The 23445-nt window shown below is 37.8% G+C and overlaps 2 protein-coding genes across 2 annotated transcripts; one reads left to right on the forward strand and one right to left on the reverse strand.

The window, feature by feature from the left end:
- The first annotated feature begins 1250 nt into the window (after nt 1-1250).
- Nucleotides 1251-3124, forward strand: LOC122309524 (putative disease resistance RPP13-like protein 1). Its single transcript, XM_043123034.1, has one exon. The coding sequence runs from the start codon at nt 1451-1453 to the stop codon at nt 2636-2638; it is 1188 nt and encodes a 395-aa protein (XP_042978968.1). The 5' UTR covers nt 1251-1450; the 3' UTR covers nt 2639-3124.
- A 4303-nt stretch (nt 3125-7427) lies between these two features.
- On the reverse strand, nt 7428-9515 carry LOC122310315. The gene is made up of 2 exons (XM_043124211.1): nt 8367-9515; nt 7428-7964 (listed from the first exon to the last, which is right to left on the reverse strand). Exons 1-2 carry the CDS (start codon nt 9513-9515, stop codon nt 7428-7430), a joined length of 1686 nt encoding a protein of 561 aa, XP_042980145.1.
- Between the last annotated feature and the right edge of the window lie 13930 nt (nt 9516-23445).

Below are 23445 nucleotides of genomic sequence, written 5' to 3' on the forward strand. Positions count from 1 at the left end.
ATCTTTCACCGTTAGATACTCAGTTTTTAATTCTTCATGAAGATGGTGCCGAAGGAAAATCATTGCCTTAGCACGGTCCTGCAGGGACCGTTGATTTCTTTCTTTAATTGTATCTCCTAGGTTCATCGAATCCAGATGGATCTCAGCATCAAGGATCCAAGATAAATAATTTTTCCTAGAAATGTCAAGAGCAACGAATTCCAATTTTGTAAGATTTGACATTTTCTACATATATAAATCAGGAACATAAGTATGTTTAACATTTCATATTCATTTTGAAAACTACAAAAATATATTGAAAAACTTATTTGAAGTAGAGGACTACTAGCTTCAAAATCGTTAGAACTTTCGTGCTGATAACGTGTTATAAAACTTTCGTAAGGAGAGAGAAAGAGATAGAGCTCAGAGAGGTTATGAAACTTATGAATTTCTTAAAGGATTCAACGATATATATAGGAGTACAAAGGGAACTGTGCATTTGACGGCTAGCTCACTATGCTAGCACTATGCACTGTGCATTTGACGGCTAGCTTAAGGTGGTCATATAATTTATTTTACAACAATGTTATTTTACAACATCTAATAATTTATTTTTGAATATCCGAGTATGAGTTGGAATCCTAGTTCACTTCTACTATACTAGTTTCATTCTTTCCTGGGTAGTTTGATTTTCCGGTGTTCTATTAGACTTTTGAGTCGTGTTTCTTTCTCTCTTGTTATTACAAAAAGTCACAACCTTTCATTAACAAGAGAAAATGATATTTCAGATCATCTAGGATAGAGACAGTGACATAATAATCTTGAGTCGTAGAATTATAAAGGAGGCAAACCCTGCCGAAGTGGCTCGTGAATACCAACTGGAACTTTGTATATATGAGGTTATTATATTATAGATTGTTGGAGTGTGAAAATGAAAATGAATAGAATTATTGGAAGTTATCGAAGATTAAGAAAATAAAATAAAAAAGTAATTAAAGGAGGCAAACCCGCCGAAGCAGCTCGTGAAAACCAACTGGAAGTTTGGGATGCATGCTAAATGCAGTACCTGACTGTATAATTGATCCCTCCACCAATAAAGTTGCCGACAACGTCAATATATTAGTATTATCGTGGAAGAGATGCAAAATTCCGTCCGTTGATCCAACGCGACAAAATTACAACCCACCTTCTCCGAAACAATACCCAACAAAGTTTCCGACAACATCAATATATTACAATTATCCTTAGCTTTTTCTCTTTCGTTTCATATCATAGAACGTGCAAGGAATAGATCGAGGCAATGAATTCCGTCCGTTGATCGAACGCGACAAAATTACAACCCACCTTCTCCGACACAATACCCAACAGAGCGCTCGTATAGCTTTCTTCCAGACGCATCCAGTTACTTCTTTCGACTCTCTGGTTAATCTTTTGCATCGTTTCCTGATTCATTCCTTTCTCCGGAGAAACAATGGGGGTGGGAGAGCTCTTTCTTGCTGTGTTCCTTCAAGTGTTATTTGACCGATTGGCTTCACCCGAGTTGCTGGCCTTTGCACGCCGAGAGGGACTTGAAAAAAAGCTGGACAAGTGGAGCAAGACGTTGTCAACGATTCAAAAGGTGCTTGATGATGCAGAGGAGAGGGAATTACATTCTGAGAATACGGCAGTAAAAGAGTGGCTGGAGGATCTCAAAGACTTGGCCTACGATGTGGAGGACATACTCGATGAGTTTGCCACACAAGCTTTGCGACGCAAATTAAAGGGTAAAAATCAGGCAACGACTAGTAAGGTACGGAATCTCATCCCTGCTTTTTTTAGTGGTTTAAGAAGTAGGCTGGAGTCAAATATCAAGGAAATCACTACTCGATTTGAAGATCTAGCGGCACAAAAAGAGAAACTCAATTTGAGACAAAATGTTGACAGGAGGCCAAATGGAATAAGAGGGCCACTAGTCCCAACTTCTATAGTGAATGAAGTCGTTTACGGCAGGGAAGGAGATAAAAAGGCTTTACTTGATTCATTGCTGAGTCAAGGATCAAACGATCAAGTCTCTGTGATTCCTATAGTTGGTATGGGGGGTATTGGAAAGACAACCCTTGCCCAGTTTGTATACAATGATGAAGAAGTCAAAAGTTTGTTTAAGCTTAGAGCTTGGACTTGCGTTTCTGAAGATTTCGATGCTATTAGGGTCACGAAAGCAATTTTAAAATCTCTTAGCCGCGAAAGCAATGATGATAATGATTTGAATTTGTTGCAAATCAAATTAAGTGAGGCCCTAAAAGGGAAGAAATTTCTAGTCATTCTGGATGATCTTTGGAATGAGAATTATAATGATTGGACAATCTTACTTGCTCCTTTCAAAGCAGGCGCTCCAGGAAGTGTAGTTATTATCACAACTCCCATCGAGAAGTTTCGAGGAGGACAAGTACCACTGAAGCTTACCAGCTGGATTTGTTGTCAAATGACGCTTCTGTGTCCATATTTACCCAACATGCATGCCTTGGGGACAAAAGACTTTTCTTCACATGCACACCTCAAAGATATTGGTGAGGAAATCGTTCGAAAATGTAAAGGCTTGCCTTTGGCGGCAAAAATACTTGGAAGCCTCTTACGTTCAAAACAGGACCGTGATGCCTGGGAGGAAATATTGAATAGCTAGATATGGAAAACAGGTGGTGAGGAAATCGTTGCAGCTCTTATGTTGTGTTACTACCATCTCCCATCGCATTTGAAGAGATGCTTTGCTTACTGTTCTATACTCCCTAAAGATTATGAATTTGAGGAGAAGGAGGTGGTTCTATTATGGATGGCAGAAGGCTTGATTCAACCACAACAAAAAGAGAAGGAAATGGAAGATTTGGGTTCAAAGTATTTTCGGGATTTGTTGGCAAGGTCATTTTTCCAACAATCCAACAACAAAAAATCTCGCTTTGTGATGCATGACCTCATCAATGACTTGGCTAAATCTGTTGCAGGAAATACATGCTTTAGAATGGAAGATAAAGTTGAGGGTAGTAAACAAGGGAGTATTTTTAAAAAGGCTCGCCATTTGTCTTACCTAGGTAACCGTCATGATGGCTTTAAAAAGTTTGAGGCCTTTTCTGAACTCACATGTTTACGTACCTTCTTACCTTTAATGCTGCCATCTGTTGGGTTATGTTATTTGACCAGTTATGTTTCTCTTTAGTTGCTCTCAACGCTATCTTTATTCTATTAAATAATATTTTTTTTATTAAATCACTAAATCTATCACATTTACATTCATTGTTCACAGATCGGGAGGGAGACTTACCAAGAGGGAGAGAGAGAGGGTTTTTCTGCATCGGCACTAGAATGAAGACTCTCAGACTGCAGGATCCCAAGCTCAAGCTCGACGACAGAGAGATCGTGGTCACTGGTGGGGGAGTTGGGGAGTGAAGAACGAAGGAGATTACGGGGCGGCTAGGGTTTCGTGTGTTAGAGAGAGACAGAGAAGACTTGGGAAGTTGGGAGACGGGGTCACGGGACTCGGGAGACGAGGCTTAGAGAGAGACGGTTTTTTGAAGCTTTTATACAAACCCGGTTAACCGGGTTCTAAAACGGAACCCGGGTTTCATACCCGGGTCCAGACCGGATGTATCCAGTTTTGCAAATGCGGAGTCCGACCCGGATTTCATCCGGGCCAAAAACCGCAACCGGAAATCCGGTTTTCCGGATTCTGGGCCGGTCCGGATAAAAACCGGCCCGGATGAACAGCCCTACTTTGGATCCAGGGATGTCCTAATTTGAAAGAATGGTGCAAGAAAGAATGAGGACGGGAGGGGTCTACGATGGCCCGCATTCCTTACGTTGCATTAGATTTTTTGAATTTGTAGATTAAGACTTGATTGGTAAAAAATAGTGTGTATATTTCTGTACGTAGTTTTGAGATTTGTATATATATATGTACATTTGAAAATCCGGTTGCGGATGGTTGGATTAAACTGGGATTCATACATATTTATTTTTCTCACTGATCCAAAAACTGGAATTCCGGAGGACTAAATTAAAGAGATAAATAAATTATGAATTGAGTTTTATAACATTTATCAAACATATATTTATGCAATTTAATTAAAAATATACTTAACAACATCCACAACAAATATTTGCTTTTACAAATCTTGTTACTTGTTTTTAAGAGCGACAAGTACAAAAGTAAGATTTACAAAAGTAAGTTTTCTATATTTATTATTATTATTATTCATTGCCTTTTCAATCGATTCTTTAGTCCAAAAATAGTGAGGTCTATTGTTAAAAAATTAATTAATTTTTTTTTTCATGTGAGTCTCATATTTATTTATTTTTTTAAAGTGATTGCGCAGCACTTGCATACAAATGACTGCATGTATACTTTCTCTTAATTTTTTTAATAGTACACCACACTCATTTTCAAAAAGAATGCGCGGCATTTATAGGACCCATGACTGTATCTAACATAACTCAATTATAAATGACGTGGATGATTTTTTATTTTATAAAAATTGATATTATTTATCTTATATTTTACGTTAGATTAAGGCCTCGTTTGATTACACAGATGAGATAAAATAAGATAAGAAATATGTAAATAATAGTGAGATAATTTGTGAATGGTAATAAAATGATTTGAGTCAAAACGTTTGTTGGGATTTTGAAAAAAGAAAGAGAAAAAGCTGAATAAAAAAATTATAAAGTTAAAAGTGAGTTAGAATATAAATTCTTAATATTATTTTCGTTTGAATATTTGAAAAAGTTGAATTGTTTTTGTTTTTTATTTGAAAGTTTGGAAAAGTTATAATGATTAGGTAATGAATAAATGAAAAGGTTAAAAAATTGAAATTAAAAAAATATTTATATTTAAATGATGTTTTGATACTAAAATAAAATAAAAGAAAAAATAAAATAATTTAAAATGCTTGCGGAACCAAACCCGGCGCAAAGAGATGAAGAATAAAATATGTGAGTAGGGTTGTAATCGAGCCGAACCGGACTTTGGCCTGCCGAGCTTGGCTCGACTCAAAATACTCGAGCTCGAGCTTGAGCCCGAGCTTGATATTTTTTTTTTTTTTTTATTCTTTGTTTAAACTTGGCTCGATTAGCTAAACTCTAAACTGGAGCCCAAGCTCGAGCTCGTCCTACAAATGAGTTCGAGTCAAGTCAAGCTCAAATTGATTCGAACTCAAGCTCAAATTATTTATTTTTTAATTTTTTGAATAAGATTTAATAATTAATATTATAAATAAATAAAAGATCTAATATTGAATTTATACAACTAACAAGTAGAACCTCTATTGAATTATAGAATTTAAAAAAAATTATAACTAAATTATAAATAATTAATATCTAACTAGTTGATATTTATCCAAAACAACGATATATTATATGCCTACATGTATTATTAATACATACATTTAATATGATAATATATATTTATTTTATATATATATGGTTCCCACATACTAGTTTATGAAACTTTTAAAGTTGATTGACTAATTATTATACAAATTATAAAATATACCTATGAAGTATATTCACTATATAGACATAAGTAATTAGATCACTTATTATATATTTAATTATAAAAATGTTATGATTATATTATTAGTTAATAGATATATATATATATATATATTTTTTTTTGGAAAGAGACGGGGTCACATGTCCGATAGTGGCCCCTTCCCAATTTTATTGAAGAAAACCCTCACTTGTGGCGGAGGAATACCATAATCGAACAAATAAACATAAGGACTACAAAAACCAAAAGACAAGACACCCAACAAAGAAAACAAATACATATAAACATAATCCACAAACATCCTATCGCTAGAGTGCCTTAAAACCGAAAAGAAGGGAAACCATTTCTATCCAGACGAACCATACCTTGTGCAACCCGTGGCAACCTCTCATTCTCGTCATAGCTTTTAATAATTCCCTCTTCTCCATCCCTTGCCAAAAAATCCGCAACTTTGTTACCTTCCCGAAAAATATGAGAGATAGTAACTATATCTTCCAGGCCTTCCATTAACTGCTCTCAAAAATCCCATAAATACCACACATTACAAGCCTTTATAACTACCCAGTGCACTAGCAAGGCAGAATCGCATTCAACTTCCACCCGATAAAAGCCATGCTCTTTACACATTCTAAGACCTCGTGACAGAGCTCTCATTTTCGCAGCATTATTAGTACCAAACCCAAAAAATTTCGAGAAAACCGCTTTGACTATACCTTGATGGTCTCTAATCACTCCACCTCCACCACAAGTCCCCGGGTTGCCCCTACAACTCCCGTCCACATTAAGTTTTACCCATCCCGGCTTCGGTTTCAACCATTTGACCACTCTTATATTTCGGTTAATAACTTGCTTGATAGGCACATTAATTGATGCTAATAACTCTTTATCCATAGCTGATAACCTGCTACATTTGGTGATGTTATCCGAAATTTGGGACAACCAGAATTTTACCGAGATCCAAATGGTCTCAGGTGATTCATACGTAGACTCCATTCAGGCTTTGCACCTACGAAGCCACAGACACCAAGTAATAAGGCTCGGAAAGCCTACCAGGATCCCACGTTGTGAGGACCTCTTCGCACAGCTGAACCATGCAGAAATCCGAGCACGCCAGCTGCTGAAACCCATGCACCGAACGCCCAGCATCACCGCTGCTTTCTCCCAGACTGCCCTCGCAACATCCCCTAAACTTAAAACATGATCAAGTGTTTCCAAACTGCTGCTAGCACAACAGTCGCATCTGGATGCAAGAGCTACTCCCATATCCATTATTCGCATGTCAACCGGTAAGCTTCGAAACCAAGCCTTCCAAACATAGACCACCACTCGTCTAGGGAGCAGATTATGCCAAAACCACCCCTTCCAAGGGAGCTTGTCTCTTCTTACTCTTGTAATATTCCAAGCTGATGTTGTTGTAAAAATGCCATTTTTATTCGGTTCCCATATATATACATCAGACCCTTCCTTCCCAGCCATTACCGATCGCATGATCTCCCATGCTTTGTTTTCACCAACCAAGTCTCTAAGAGCATTTTCATCCCACACGTTGCCAATCCATAAGTCCTTCACTTTAACCAATGGATTAGCTATATCTTGGACTTGAACACTTAGGGGACCACTTGATAACCATTTAACATGCCAAAACGGCACATTCCCCTCCTTTATCCGCACTCTAGTATTTTCATGAACTTCTGGAAAAACCTGCATCATAGCCTTCCATAAACGTGAACCAGTTTCTTTTGAAGCTGCCAAAACTAGATTCCCGTCCCTCGCATACTTCGCACGAAAAAACCTTTCCCAAAGGTTATCCATCGTTATGAGGCGCCAAACTAACTTCATATACATCCCGTATACCTAAGGCCCCCTCATTTATTGGCTTGCAGATGGACGACTAGGAGACCCATCTCCTCTTCGGCTTTCCTTGATGTGTCCCCTAGAAGAAGGTTGACAAAATCGAGTTAAGCTTGGATAAAAGAATTTGAGGAACATTAAGAACTGCCAACAAGTGAGTTGCCATGCATGACAACATATGCTTGATCAACGTTAGCCGACCAGCTTGGGATAATGTTTTTACTTTCCAACTCGCCACCTTATTTCGTACTTTATTCACCAATGGCTCCAAATGTCTAGCAGTAAGACGTCCTGTTACCAGAGGAACTCCCAAATAGATTGTTGGAAAAGACCCCTCCGTGAAACCTGTCTTATTCAGTAGGCCACACCTTCGATCGTAAGGAATTCTTTTTGACATAAAGAGAGCTGATTTCTCTTTATTAATGGCTTGACTAGACCATTGAGCATATTGTTCCAGAGTTCGGATGATCCCTCTAACTGACTTCTTCCCACCATTTGCAAAAATAAGAAGGTCATCCGCATAAAGAAGATGCGAGACCAAAGGTGCACCTCTCGGGATATAATATGGCGATATTCTTCCATGATTAAAATTTTGCTTCAGCATTCTAGTAAGAACTTCCTGCATTATAATAAACAAATAAGGCGAGAGGGGGTCCCCTTGGCGCAACCCTCGTGTAGGCTTGAAAAAACCCTTATACGTGCCGTTCATCATAATCGAAAACCAAGGAGAATTTATGCAATTTTCTACCAAACCACAAGCTCTATCCAAAGCCAAAACTTTTTAAAACCATACTCAAAAAATTCCAATCCACTCTATCATATGCTTTCGCCATATCTATTTCCAACATAACATTTCCTCCCTTTGTCTTACGATGGAGAGCATGTACCATTTCTTGGGTTATATTCTCAAAAATACTTCGCCCCGGAACAAACACACCTTGCTCCCAAGAAATCATCCGAGGAAGCAAACTCGCCAACCGATTCACAAGAATTTTTGAAAACAGTTTGTATGCCACATTACACAAGCTAATCGGCCTAACTTATCAAAATTATGAGGGTCCTGCATTTTGGGAATAAGAACTATGTAAGAAGCTGAATAAAATCTAGGCAACGGCGTACCTTGAAAAAAATCACGTGCAGCTTCTAACACATCCCATTTAACAATAGGCCAGCAATGCATATAAAATTCAGAACCAAAACCATCTGGCCCGGGGCTGCGTAGAGTCATTCTTGAAACTGCAGAAGCCTTCCTACGTTGATTGACCACGACATGATAAAATTTGGAGTTACGGTCTCCATCCGTGATCCATCTCTTTTTAGCCTGTTGAGACAGCCGGATCTCTTCCCTGTTTTCCCACCTCTCTAATTCTGCTTTTGTCTGCATATACTCATGCTCTAATTTTGCTATGTGCCCCTCTTGCAACCGCATCTCCAGAAGTTCCACTTTTGCCTCTAACTCCTTTATTGACTGATCTACTCGGCCAAAAATCTCCTGATTCCACTTCCTAAGCACTGGCTTCAGCTTCTTCAATTTTGCCGCCAAGCATACTAAACCAGTCCCAGCTACCGGTTCTCTCCATACCCCCTCCACACACTGAAGAAAATTCTCATGAGTGCACCACATACTTTGGAACCAAAATGGAGCCGGGCCATATCTCTGGGACTCCACCGCAAGCTTTATTAACATTGGACAATGATCCGATGTCTTTCGCTTTAAGTACTCCATGCACCCATTCGGAAACCTCTGAGAGAGAGCCAAATTCAGAAACGCTCTATCCAGACGTGCACAACTCCTCGATGGACCCCGATACCCGTTGCACCACGACATTCTACCTCCATAACCTGTCATCTCCACAAGACCACAGTTGTGCATACAAGAATTACATTCCGACATAGCCGATAGAGATCTCGGATTACCTCCAATACGCTCTCGGTCTTCTCGGATTATGTTAAAATCGCCTACCACCACCAACGGAGTACGATCATCACGCATAGCCTCCATATCTTGCCAAAGCAACCTTCTTTCCACTGGATTACATTTTGCATATACGAAAACCACATTGATGCTATCCGCTCCCTTGCTAAGGCAGCCGGAGATCATCTGATCTGACATACCGTGCACTTCAAACGTCAATTCATCAATCCAGAATACCCAAATCTTCCCTCCCATAGCTTCATTGGCACAATATAATGGATATCTAAAAATATTCACCCAGTAAACCATCACCTCCTCATCAGCAAAAGGTTCAACAAGTACTAAAACCGATGGTTTGTATTTTCTTATCAAATTCCTCAGTCTTCTTTTTGACGTGCCCAATCCCCGCACGTTCCAAACCATCATTTTATCAATCATAGATTCAGTCTTTTAGGCCTGGAAATAGCCCGACGGTTTTGTCGCACGGTCTGCCTTGTAGTTCTCTTTAGAGGTGGACCTGTGTTCCTTAAATCAGATTCTGAACCATAGCCTTTTGATGCTGCCAATGCATCTATGGTTTCCTCAATCTCCTGGTCTGATCCATATTTATCCTCTCGCACTTCCCCTGTTTTCGTATTCTCCATTTCCAAGAGTTCATAAACCACATCCTTCTATCCCTCAATCGGCTGCCTATCCCATTTTAAAATCTCCTGCATGACCAGGACCTCCGTACAGGTCTCACTCTGTTCCACGTTATGTGTATTCTCTTCATATACCCCATATTGATCTTCCTAATTTTTGTCCGCCGTCTCCTCCCTTTCCATCTCAGAACTATCCTTGTCAACGCCAACATTCTACTGCTCCATATCCTTATTAATTGCCACTACTACATGGCCATCCTCTGTTTGTTTGACAGGATTCTCCCCACCAGGTGCCTCCAGATTCTGACATTTTTGCTGCTCCTCCTCCTCCATTATACTAACACCACCAGCGTCCTCCCCATTCACATTATAGTCATGCTCCTTCGGCAATTTAGTTTCCTTTTCTTTTGTTTACTCGTGCAAACCTTTTCCCTTAACACGCCATTCCTCAACCTTCTTTTGGTTTTTGGGTGCTCTATCAAGCTGAACCGGCTTTTCCATCCCTATCCTACATACATTCTCCAAGTGCCCCTGCCGACGGCATCGCTTACAATAAAAACTTTGCTTCTCATACCTCACATCTTGCTAAATAGTCTTATTTGCTGAAACAACAATAGGGAAACTTTGGACTTGTTCCTCCAGCAAATCAATTTCCACACATAACCTAGCACCTGAGGCCCTAGTCTTATTAAGAGTTGCATTGTCAGTGCCTAAAAAACGTCCAAACCTTGTTGTCAATATTTGCAAACAATCTATCCGATACATATGCAATGGTAGCCCTAGCAAGAACACCCATTGTGGGGCCAAAGAGGGTTCTTTCTTCAAATGAAAATCCTTGGTCCATCAAAACAAGCGAAATGCACATCCTTTTAAAACCCTTCCTTCTCTCGCCCTTGCATGAATAAAATCACGTTCCGACTGTAAATTTAAAAACACATGATGCGCATCCATGAAACTAATCATTGGGATTTCAAGCAGACCCCACGTTTTAATCACCGCTAGCCTTATTTTATCGATAGACGGACGAGAATGCAGAAATTTCAACACCAACGCATGCCGAAACTCCTCCGCAGCCCGTGTCATCTCAACCTCAGAAAATACAAAACCTTGTTGGCCATCAACCTCCACAGGGTATCACATCGGCAACTTGAAGCTAGGCGTTGACAAAGGTTTAAAAACGGCATGGGCATAAGATACTGGCTGATCTGAGATCCCCGCCGGTGTAGAGGACATCAGAGGGGCGGCTGCCGCAGCCATGCAGGAACCCTACTCGCGAAAAAAGAAAGCAACGTCGAAAACAGTATATCTGAAAAATACGGAGCTCTTTTTCAACACGTTCGGCCCACTCGTGAGGAAAGATATTTATATATACATAGGTGTATGTATATATTTATCAATATATGAATGAGTTTTAATGGCGTCGAGCTAACGAGTCGATTCAAGCATAAACGAGTGGCCTTAAAGAACTTTAACCGAATTGACTCGAGTTTATTCGGGTATGTGTCATTTACCAATAAAGCGGATATCTGTTTTCATGAACAAACTTTTTTTTTTTCACAAGTCAAGTTTAATTTGAGTTTAACCGAGCGAGTACTAAGCGGACTATCGAACAGATTAGTTCATTTACAGCCCTATATAAGAGTTGAAAAATCTCTTTTTAAAAAGAAAAGTATGATAGGCGTGTTTAATTCAAAATAGAAAAAATAACTAGCTTGACCTCAGCATACTCACGCTAAGCCCTTAGTGAAATAATCTCTTTTAAGTTTATCTAATTATTATAACTTTTCAAAATTTTAAATAAAATATAATAAATAATTTAATTTTTTTAATTTAAAAATATAAATAATATTAAAACAATATTTATTCAACTTTTATCTCATCTCAATTTAACCCAACTTACTTTCAAAACTAAGTATACATTAAATATATATTTGAAATAAGGTCTAAATTAAATAATTAATGGTTGTTTTTAAACATTTTCTATCTGAAACGAACACAAACATATATACATGAATAATTCTATTTATCATTTCCACATATTATACATTATATTTATTTTATTTTATTTTTCCTATAATAAATATATTGTGTATAAATGATAAATAGAACAAGTTAATTAATATAATAAGAATAAAAATAAGAAAAAATAATTTTAAAATATGAAAATGTGTTGTGGATGCCATCCTCGAAAAGCAACTCCTCACCTCGTCCTCAGCAAACCGATCGAAAACACAAACTCCTTAAGCAATCTTTTGCTGATTCCTTCTGATTATCGCAATCGTTTCTTCATATTCTGATCATTGTTTGAACATTGAAGTAAAGATGTAATCTTCTTCTTAGCCAAGTTTGGTCCCCAGAAGCCTCATTTCTTGGCGTTTCAGGACCTATCTTTCAGCTGGCTTCCTCCTTTCTCAATTATCAATCATCTCTCAAATCCCATGCACACTTCTGTATATATATTTGAATCTAAAGTAGAGATCTTGATTAAATCTATCTCTTCAGATCCACTTAAATTTTTGGTACAAGTGGTAATTTCACATAAACACATAGTCAGAAGTGTGTTTCCTACTCCTTAAATATGATCTCGTTTTCAAATTTATAGGCATCTTCAACACTTCAAGGATCAAAGCATTATCTTCCAAACCTGCCAATTTTGAAACATTCCAACCTACTTTAGAGCAAAACATCCTTAAGCTCGAAACGTATTAAGATTAGTGATTACAAAAGACTTGCACGCAAGAGATTCATTTCCTACCCAATTATTGTACCAAAATTTAACAGAACGATTTCTAAATTTTCACAGGCTTAATTTCATGCTATAGAATTAACTGTTAGGAGATACTGATAAATATTCCTATGAGTATTTTTGCTTTAAAAACTTTGTCCAAAAGAAGTTAGTAGTAATAACAGTACTCCAAGCTAATTTATATTGAAGATTGAAGAGTTTGTAGAGTGTCAAACAAGTAGGAGATCCCAAGCCCTCCTTATGTTGGCTTGCATATATTCTTCAAAGATATCCATTTCTTTTAGGATGATCTTCAAAATCTCCACAAAGAAATTTGTAAAAAAAAAATTGTAATATATAAAATCTTGTTTAAAAATTAGCTAAATTCGGGAAAAAAAAAAATTCAAATCTTATTTCGTTTTGATTTCGATCTATTAGATGGAAGCCTATTTAAGTTGGAGTTTGGATTCGAATTTTGACAAAGTCAAAGTCGGAGTTGGATTTTTTTAAATATCAATTCCGATTATGTCAAATGTCAATACTCAATCCTAGTTGAGAGATCCTTCCGTACTAATGACAAAAATTAAGAGAAGAGAGAGAATCTCCATATCACAATCCCAAACTAAAACTGAATATATAAAGTCAAGATAGTACCATCAAATCATCCCATCCTCACAAATCAAATCCACCCACTACCAATCAAATTTACACAATGTTATTAGCACGAGCGATTGATCGCGTAATTGGTGGTTCAATAGGAAAAGATGCAAGATCAACCCGGCGTGCTTTACCTATTGTGAATAAATCAAAGGAAGAAAAGTGGTTTGTTTTGAGAGGGACCTCACCTCGGCAACACGTTGCTAGAATATTTTCTGATAACATTCAAATAATTCTTCCCAAACTTATAAGGAGAAAACTTACAAGGAAGGGATTTACATTGACTTATTCGTACGTAAGTACATAAACGACGCACGCAAACAACACCAATTTAACAAAATTAAACTAATTGATTACATAACAAAATAAGGCAAGTCAATGCCTTAGTTTCCTTATTCGAAAAGCAGTAAATGGAAAGTAAATATCTTTGGCGCTAAACTCCCGTATCATTCCTCCCTTCTTCAAAGTGTTCCTTGTCCTCAAGGAATAACTTCAGAAATTGAGCCTGGATCAACGCCTGATTCTCCCAAGTGTCCTCCGTTGGATTGCTACCCTTCCGGCTTCTAGTAAACCAAATGCTTGCTTCCCATGCTGTCATTAAGATAAAATAGCTTCTGGAATAATGGGTGAAGCATTGAGCAAAATTTTAGGTAGTTCAGTAGTGGCTTTCGTGCTTTGCCCAAGTTTCAGCTTCAAGAGAGATACGTGAAATACATGACGAATTCTTGCACCGTGAGGTAGTTCCAACCGATATGCTACCTCCCCCACTCGTGCAATATTCTTGAATGGACCATAATACTTAGCCGATAATTTCATATTAGTTCTCCTTTCCACCGTTTGTTGCCTATACAGCTGTAGGCACACATAGACATATCCCCCTGGCTGAAAACTGTTTTCTCAGTGTCCCTTATTGTACTGGACCTTCTTCTGTTCTGAGCTCGCTGGAGTTTGAGGCGAACTTCCTTAATAAGCAAGTATCTTTCTTCAAGTGTTTGTGCTACTGATTCTACTCTTGTCGTGCCATGCACACAAGATAGAAGAGTGGGAGGCTTATAGCCATAGACAACTTCATATGGGGTTCCACCCGTACTCAAATGTGCACAAGTATTGTAGACGTACTCCACCCATGGCAACCATTTAACCCAGCCCATTGGTGCTTCACTGGTGAAACACCTCAAATACATCTCCACTGTTAGATTAACCATTTCAATTTGGCCGTCCGTTTGTGGATGATATGAGGAGCTAAAATTAATTTTAATTCTTTGCAACTGGAACAACTCAAGCTAGAACTTACCGGTAAAAGTTAGATTGCAGTCACACACGATGGATGCCGACAATCCATATAATTTAAATATGTTCTAAAAAACATTTTGGGCCACTGTTGTTGCTGAAAATGGTTGTTTGAGTGGTTTAAAATGGGCGAACTTCGACAAACGATCCACGACCACGAAAATAACATTTTTCCCATGGGAACTTGGAAGGCCCTTGGTGAAATCCATCGATATATCAGACCAGACAACTGCTAGTATGGGTAGCAGTTGAAGAAGTCCAGCTGGTTTGGTATGCTCACTCTTGTGTCGTTGGCAGACGTCGCATTCCCAAATAAAATTTTTAACTTGTGCTCTTTCCCCAGACCAATAGAATACCGCCTTTAATCGTTGCCACATCTTGTGGAAGCCCTCGTGTGTGCCTACATGAAATTCATTGAGAATAGTATGAATGAGGGGAGAATCAGCGAGCAAATAAATTTGGTCCTTGAAAAATATCATCCTTGCCTTATATCCCCAAGGACCTACAGCCTCCCCAACCTGGATGTTTTCTGCTAGTTTCTTCAATTAGGGCCTATTCTCAACCTCTTCTCTAATTGTGTTTGTCCAACTGGGTAGGGGGCAGTTGAGTGCTAATATTCGTGCTTCTTCTTCATTTGTTGGTTCATACTCATTGCACCTTGACAAATTGTCTGCTGCAGAGTTCTCCCTTCCCTTTTTATACTCAATGACAAAATCATACCCCATTAATTTCACCAGCCATTTTTGTTGAGCTTCGGTGGTGATAGTCTAACCCCACAAATGCCTCAAGCTCTTATGATCAGTCCGAACGATAAACTTAGCCCCGGGCAAATACGGTCACCATTTTTGAATGGCTGCTACCAGTGTCATGATTTCTTTCTCATACGTTGATTTGCTCAGATTACATCCTTGGAGAGACTTGCTAAAATAGGCCACTGGCTTCCTTTCTTGCATGAGTACCGCCCCCAAGCCTACCCCGGACGCGTCACACTCCACAACAAATGGCAATGAAAAATTTGGAAGTGCCAATACCGGTCTGGTGGTCATAGCTCGCTTGAGGTTTTGAAATGCCTTTTCAGCTTGCTCATTCCATCTGAAACTATCCTTTTTTAAGAGCCGAGTTAAGGGGCCTGCGATCATTCCATAGTGGCAGATAAATTTCCAGTAGTAGCCCATTAATCCAAGAAATCCGTGTAACTCCTTGACTGACTGGGGGCGTGGCCATCTATTCATTGCTGTAATTTTTTCAGGGTCCATGGAGATCCCTTTGTCGGAAATCAAATGTCCCAAATAGCTTACTTGTCCCTGCCCAGATTGGCACTTTTCCATTCTCACGAAGAGTTGATTAGCTTGCAACATTTTTAAAATATTCTTGAGATGTGTAAGATGTTCCTCCCAATTTCAACTATATATTAAAATATCATCGAAAAAGACCAAGACATACCTTCGCAATACAGGCTTAAAAATTTCATTCATCAACGACTGAAACGTTGCCGGGGCGTTTATGAGTCTAAATGGCATAACGAGGAACTCATAATGCCCATGGTGAGTGTGAAATGCTGTTTTTTCAATGTCCCAACCGTGCATCCTTATTTGATGGTAACCCGATCAGAGATCAAGTTTTGAAAATACCTTCGCTCCATTTAATTCATCTAGTAGCTCATCAATGACGTGTATAGGAAATTTGTCCTTTATAGTGATCAAGTTGAGAGCTCTATGATCCATGCATAGTCGCCATGATCCATCTTTCTTTTTCACCATTAATACAGGCGAAGAAAAGGGGCTGCTACTTGGCTGCACCACGCCGGACTGCAATAAGCTAGTGATGACTTTCTCGATTTCCCTTAATGTAATGTGGATAGCGGTATGGCCTCACGTTAACTGGTCCTGCTCCTTGCTTCAATGCTATCTTGTGATTATGTGTTTGGTCAGGAGGAAGGCTCGTTGGCTCCGCAAATAAGTTTTTGAACTCTTGCAAGACTACTTTCAAGCCGTCTGTAAATGTTGAAGGACCTGCATCACACCTTCCCTTACAATCTAACTTCTCACCGTTGGCTACCATTACCTTCATCCCGCGCATTTGTTGTTGTGGTAAGCCCATTGTATCAGCAAATGAGGTGTTCAAAAAATTGTGAGAGCTTCCTGTGTCGAGCAAAACGGTGATACTATGTCCCTTCACTACTCTGATTCTCATGGTCTGCAGCGAAGTTGATCCCACAATTGCTTGGAGTGAAATCACTGGGTCATGCTTGCTATCTATCAACCGTTCCCCCTCTCCAACGTCCACTCCTTCCTCTTCGTTTACAATGATTCCTTCAATGAAAAATAATTTTTTACAACGATGGCCTGGTGCAAAGCTCTCATCACAATTAAAGCATAGCCCCCGTCTTCTACGTTCTTGTATTTCGCTTAGGTTCAATCGCTTTGTTGGTGGTGTTTTGTTCCTTGCCAAGTTTGCCGAAGGCAGCGGTGGTGGCATTGATTCCATGTTTGCTGGTCGTCTTGCTTCCAGGATCATAGGTCTCTTCGCATGTATGGTTTCAAACAATCGGGCTAGGCCAATGGCGTTCATGGTGGACGTTGGTCGAGCCGCTTGTACGTTAGTTCACATTGGTTCCTTGAGTCCACTTATGAAACATCCCAGTTGATGAGTTGGGGCCAACTCCCCAACACGGTTCAGTAATTGCTCAAATTGCAGTTGGTACTCTCGAACCGTCCCCGTTTGCCGTAGCTTGCTCAACGAAACAAAATAATCCTCAAACATAGTCGGTCCATACCGAATACAAAGTCCTCTTTTTAATGCCTCCCATGATGTGATTTCTTTGGTATCTCTAAATAATTGATACCACATCTGGACCTCCCATTCCAAGTGATAAGCAGCTAGTGGTAATTTTTCAATCTCCTCCGTTTGTTGATAGTCAAAAAACTGCTCCACACTGTAGATCCAACTGGTAGGATTGTCCATGCCATTGTATCTTTGAAAGTCCAACTTGTTGAGTTTGGGAACTGCCATGTTGTTACTCCCACCATAGTTCCTTCCGTTCCTATTCCTTGACCACGATCCTTCTCCATCACCCGAACTCTTGTTGGCCAAAGAATCCACCTTCGCACTTGTTTCCTCGAATTTTTTCATTAGGCGTTCCATAAGACTCCCAAAATTAGCCATTTGTTGTTCCAACCGCTCAACTTGAGAGTCCGCCATTACCTGCTCTGATGTCAAAATGATACGAGCACGAGCGATTGATCTCATAATTGGTGGTTCAACAGGAAAAGACGCAAGATCAACCCGGCGTGCTTTACCTATTGTGAATAAATCAAAGGAAGAAAAGTGGTTTGTTTTGAGAGGGACCCCACCTCGGCAACATGTTGCTGGAATATTTTCTGATAACATTCAAATAATTCTTCCCAAACTTATAAGTAGTAAACTTACAATGAAGGGATTTACATTGACTTATTCGTACGTAAGCACGCAAACGACGCCAACTTAACAAAATTAAACTAATTGATTACATAACTAAATAAGGCAAGTCAATGGCTTAGTTTCCTTATTCGAAAAGCAGTAAATGGAAAGTAAATATCTTTGCCGCTAAATTCCCGTATCACACAACAACAACCACAGGAGGATTTCAACAATGTGCAAATGTTAGGAAGGCTCACGAAGAAGTCCCCAGTCGAGCACGAGCAGTGCTTTATTATTCTCCAGAATCTATATCATCTGCATTCACAGCTATGAATCAATCATTAATACTAATTAATTACATTGAAAACGTAAATTGTAATGCTCCACTAATCTCTAAGCAGAATATTAGATCGAATTCCTTTAAGCCTATACGGGTGAGGGGACAGAAATATCAAGAACCCACAGCAGCACCCGTGGGTCTTTGTGTTCATGTCAACCTTCATCTTTGTAATGAACCTAATGATAAATTGAAGTGTTGTGAATAGCAATGAAAAAGTAGGTAAAAAGTAATAATAGAATATTGAATAGTAGTAAAAAATAATGAATAGTAATAAAAAGTAAGTGAAAAGTAATAATAAATTAATAAATAGTTGTTTGTAGTGGAGTATGTTGAGAATACTCGAGGTACTTTTAGGACCCAAACACAACCAAATGATTGGGCCAAGTCTTTAATGTTTTTAAGTCTCCATCCTCTTCTAAGTAGTTAGGAATTTGTTAGGCCATTTGTTGTATAAAATTTAAAAAAGATTTGCAATGAGGGCATTGAAAAACTTAATGAAAAAGTCTATTTCTTCTCCCATCTTCTCAATTCAGTCAATTTTCTTGCATTTTCTATTCAATTTTCTATCATTTTCCTTTCAATTAAATGTATTATTCGATTTTCTTTTTAACTTTTTGGCAATGTTACAATAATTGTAGTTTTATAATTTAACGTGCCATGTCAAATTATTTCAATGTGTGAATTTATTTTTATGAATCTCTATATGATTATAACATTTATCAAAATATGAAATATGTGGAATGAATTGGTGAAATGGTTTAAAGGGATGGTAGAAAATTTAAAGCATGAAGAGGCGTAATTGGCAATCAATGGAATAAGCGAAGTTAGTTAACAAAAATTAGTAGTAAAAGGGGGGAGATAGTCAGACTGAGACGGTTGAGTGCAAAGTAGTAAAAGGAAATTATTATTTTTAATAAGCTTTTATTTTTTCAACAAACTGAATCAAACTAGATTGAGCGGCGGTATTAAGGATGGGTTCGAGATTATTTGCTGCAGGAGAAACGGAATCCAAGAGGTTGTTTAGATAGCATGACGTGTAAAAGATAAAAATTAACATTAAAAACAGAAATCGTTCAAGTTATATATATAAAGTAATTCTTAAAGAAGAAGATAGATAATTAAATATACATTACATTATTACAATTCACGTGCACTTGGAGAGAAAATTGGAGCCTATGCTAAAAGAAAGACGATAGATTCAAACTTTTTGGGTATTTTGAAAAATATGGCAACTTTTTCTCATCATATACAACTCAGCTGGTTTGGAGTTAGAAATAAGATGAGATGATTTTAGATTAAATGTGAAAGTTGAATAAAATATTATCAGAATATTATTTTTTAAAATTATTATTGTTTTATGATTTGAAAAAGTTAAATTGAGATTTGAAAAAGTTGAATTGTTTATTATATTTTTTGTGAAAATTTGAAAAAGTTGTAATGATAAGATTAGATGAAACGCTTTCCGAAACCAAACGGTACTTAATGTATTATTATTAGAATAATTCTACATACAACTGTGAAGTGCGTAAATGCCACGTAATTGATTTGAAAAAGAGTAGGATCTATTATTAAAAAATTAATTTTTTTCATGTAGTTTTCATATTCTATTCACTTTTTTCAAAACGATTACGTGGCGGCTGTATAATTCATAATTACAAATATCTATTCTCTTATTATTAGTATTATTATTATTATTGTGGTGAACAGTTATAAGACTTTATACTGCCAAGAAAGGATGGGATGGACAATGTAGTGTTCAAGGCAATGGGACCAAACACAGCACGATTGGGAGAAAAAGTTGGGAGCCATTCAATTTTCTCCTTCTTCTTCTTCTTCTTCTTCTTCTTCTTTTTCCCTGTTTTTTTGTTTTTAATGGTAGTGCCTTTTTGGTGGTGAGTGGAAGTACATTATGTGACCCATGAAATTAAAACAAAGATAAGATCTTTAATTCTTAGCATATATATATATATGTATGTATGTATGAATGGTTGGATTTGACCCACTTTTGGAATACCTCTGCTACATATAAACAAACAAGGACTACTAGGAAATTGATTGATCTGGGAAGGATTGATCAGGGAATTAATTAAAAACCCACATGCATCATTATTTTGGAATCCTTGTTCCCAGCATTGATGACCTTTTCACCTTCCTACCACTTTCCTTCTCAATATTCTTGGAATATATTTCTAATAATTTATTTTTGAATATCCTGAGTATGAGTTGGAATCCTAGTTCTCTTCTACTATACTAGTTTCGTTCTTTCCTGGGTAGTTTGCTTTTTCGGTGTTTGTCTGTTAGGATTCCATGTCCTAAACAAATTCCCCGTGAGAATCTCTCTCTCTCTCTTAACGTATATCCATATATTTGCATATGTACATCCTTCGTGTTAATTCTCCATTGATATCTTTCATTCTTCGTAACATTGTCTCGCAGTTGTTTGATTTTCTGTTTATTGTGTTTCAGAGTACTTGAGAGAAGGAACACCAGTTTTTGCAATACAATAATCATGGGTGAGGTATTGCCCGTTGAGGGGAAGGATACCTCGGAGTTCGACGAGGAATGTCCTATTAAACAGGTCGATCTAACGGTGCCCAAAACCGACGATTCGACCATACCGGCGGTCACATTCAGGATGTGGGTTCTGGGTGTTACTGCGTGTGTCATACTGTCCTTTGTGAACCAGTTCTTTTGGTACAGGAAATAGCCATTGTCGGTCAGTTCAATATGTAATAAAACTTTTATGTTTTATTGTTTATAAAATTATTATAAACCTAAATGAATCTTGCAATAAACCTTTCAGTTTCTTATTATAAAGTTTTCTGTTCTTTTATCTAAACCGAAAGTTAATAATCACAAGAATATAAGTTTGATATCAACCACAACCAAAGAAGCGACCATTTCGTAAATATTACCAAATTACAAATACCAACACTATTAACAAGATGGAACACAAATCAACAAGGATATATACAGATTATCAAAAATGATCAAGAAAATATAAAGCTGTAAAAGAAATAAGGAAAGAACACACCGATATACGTAGTTCGACTTTAATGATCTACATCCACGGCAAGAATAGGCCTGAGAGATCTTTATTGATGAACAATACTTCACAGAGAAGCCTCAGTACACTTAGAGTTACAAAACTCTCATAGAAACCACAAGAAATCGCACAGATTTTTTCTCTCTACAAGGAAACCCACGGAACCCTAATATCGCCCCCTCCCTGCTCTCTCCTCTCTGACCCTTTAGTTTCCAGCTGTATACAAGAATGAAGAAATTGATCTAGGGTTACAAGTATAAGCTGAGTATATATATATATATCATAACAGATGCCCATCACGTGTGTAGATCCAACGGCCAGGTATTGATGACAAGGGATCCTTTGAAATGAATACTAATGTAAAAGTCAAAAACTATATAATTTTGACGATCATTATATAAATGTTAATTTGAATCTTTGAATCCTGATTTGAACAATAGATAACTATGAGCTTCCCTTTAGTTTTTCTGAAGTGTATTCCTATTTTATCCTTGGCCCTGGCCTGATCGCTTGTGTTTTTGTTGTTTGTAGTGGGATGTTTCGTATATTGGATTGGGCTGATATAGTTAATGATCACATATTTTCTGGTCCTGGAATTGTTGATGGACTAAAGTTGAAGGTCTCAACTAATTTTTTCATGTTGACTTTAACCAAAAATGTGGCTTTATTATTACAAAATTTGGTAGGTAGAACACAACAAGGCCTCACAGGAATCCTATTCTAATTTGAGCACTCTTTGAAGTATCCATCGCGAACTTCATCCATTCCATCAGCTTCCTCATGCGTAGGTCCTGGAAATGCCAAAGGTTGGAAATAATAAAGTGGCACAATCCAAAGATTGGGTGAGTTTGCTAATAGAAGATTTGTTGCAACAACTTAAAAGCACCACAAGAGCAACGTGGAAGATATGTTAAAAGTACTCAATTCATACCAATAAGATTTGATGGTATTATAGTATGCAGCAATGGCCATGGTAACTTGCTGTAAAGTGCTGATACCACGCTTCAACTTGAATAGTCGTGGATTTTGGCATTGAGAAAACCAATTTTCTAGATCAATACATTCTTCTCGAAGTAAATCATATTGGAGGCCAGGGATTTGTCAATGGAGTTGAGGATCCAGGACAAAATCATGTCTCTACAATTTTCCCATGCTGATAATTCTTTTGGATCTGTTAGTCGTTGAAGAGTCCCATCTAGAAAGCCAAACTTATTTTTTGCAATGAAGGCCATTTTCATGGCTCATTGCCAAGTGAGATAATTGGATTATGTGAGTAGCGTGGACACAAGGATGGCTCCTGGATGATCAGAGGAATGGAGGAAATAAAGGGATGAAGGATCATAGCTGGCTGCAAGTGTTGGAATGTGGGAAGACGTTGGGCTGCTAGTGTCGGCTATTGATGAAAGGAAAAAGAGCAGGAATCGACTATGGCTATGAAGCCATGTTAAAGTAAGAAAAAGGAATGATGGATAAACCTCAATGATTCATTTACAGAAAATCTTATAATTGATTTCAGAATCAAAGAGCCACAAGTTTTTATCATATCAGCAATATAGAACTTAATTATCCAATAAACCTTCAAGTTTTGGGTACAAAGCACCTATATAGACTATAGTGAGTACAGTTGTAAATATGGAACCAACATGCTCATATTCTATCTGGGACAAATGAAGCAGGGACCCTTTTTTCTAATGGAATCTGTTATGAATATGTCTTCACATTTAGGATTATTAATATTCCTTGTTGATTTTCGCTGTCTCGATTATGAATTTCCATTCCTTGAACTTTTGTTTCACCTTATAAACACGTAAGTATTTCCAGCCTTGGATCTCCCCACTGTGGCATCAATAAACGTCAGCAACACTGTATGCACCAGTTATGAGCTTCCTGTCCTCATTTCGCCCAACAATGATGTTCATTGCATGAGTAAACAAATATGCTGGCCCAGATTTTCCATGAACAATGTAATGGATGAAGAGATTGGGGACATGTCAATTAGAGCATATAGATATAGACAACCATATATATGAAGAAACCAAAACACAAATTTAGTATGTATATGGGTACCCAAAAACCTCAGCTTGAAC

The sequence above is a fragment of the Carya illinoinensis genome, chromosome 5 (genome assembly GCF_018687715.1).
Source record: "Carya illinoinensis cultivar Pawnee chromosome 5, C.illinoinensisPawnee_v1, whole genome shotgun sequence".
In the NCBI taxonomy this organism is placed as follows: domain Eukaryota; kingdom Viridiplantae; phylum Streptophyta; class Magnoliopsida; order Fagales; family Juglandaceae; genus Carya; species Carya illinoinensis.

What these genes read in the sequence shown, in the direction of transcription:
- LOC122309524 (XM_043123034.1), top strand. Translation starts at nt 1,451, where the DNA reads ATGGGGGTGGGAGAGCTCTTTCTTGCTGTGTTCCTTCAAGTGTTATTT.
- LOC122310315 (XM_043124211.1), bottom strand. Translation starts at nt 9,515, where the DNA reads ATGGGAGGGAAGATTTGGGTATTCTGGATTGATGAATTGACGTTTGAA. An exon ending in AGTTAGGCCGATTAGCTTGT is followed by an intron (nt 7,965 to 8,366) that starts GTAATGTGGCAT and finishes ATTATAATGCAG; the next exon opens with GAAGTTCTTACTAGAATGCT.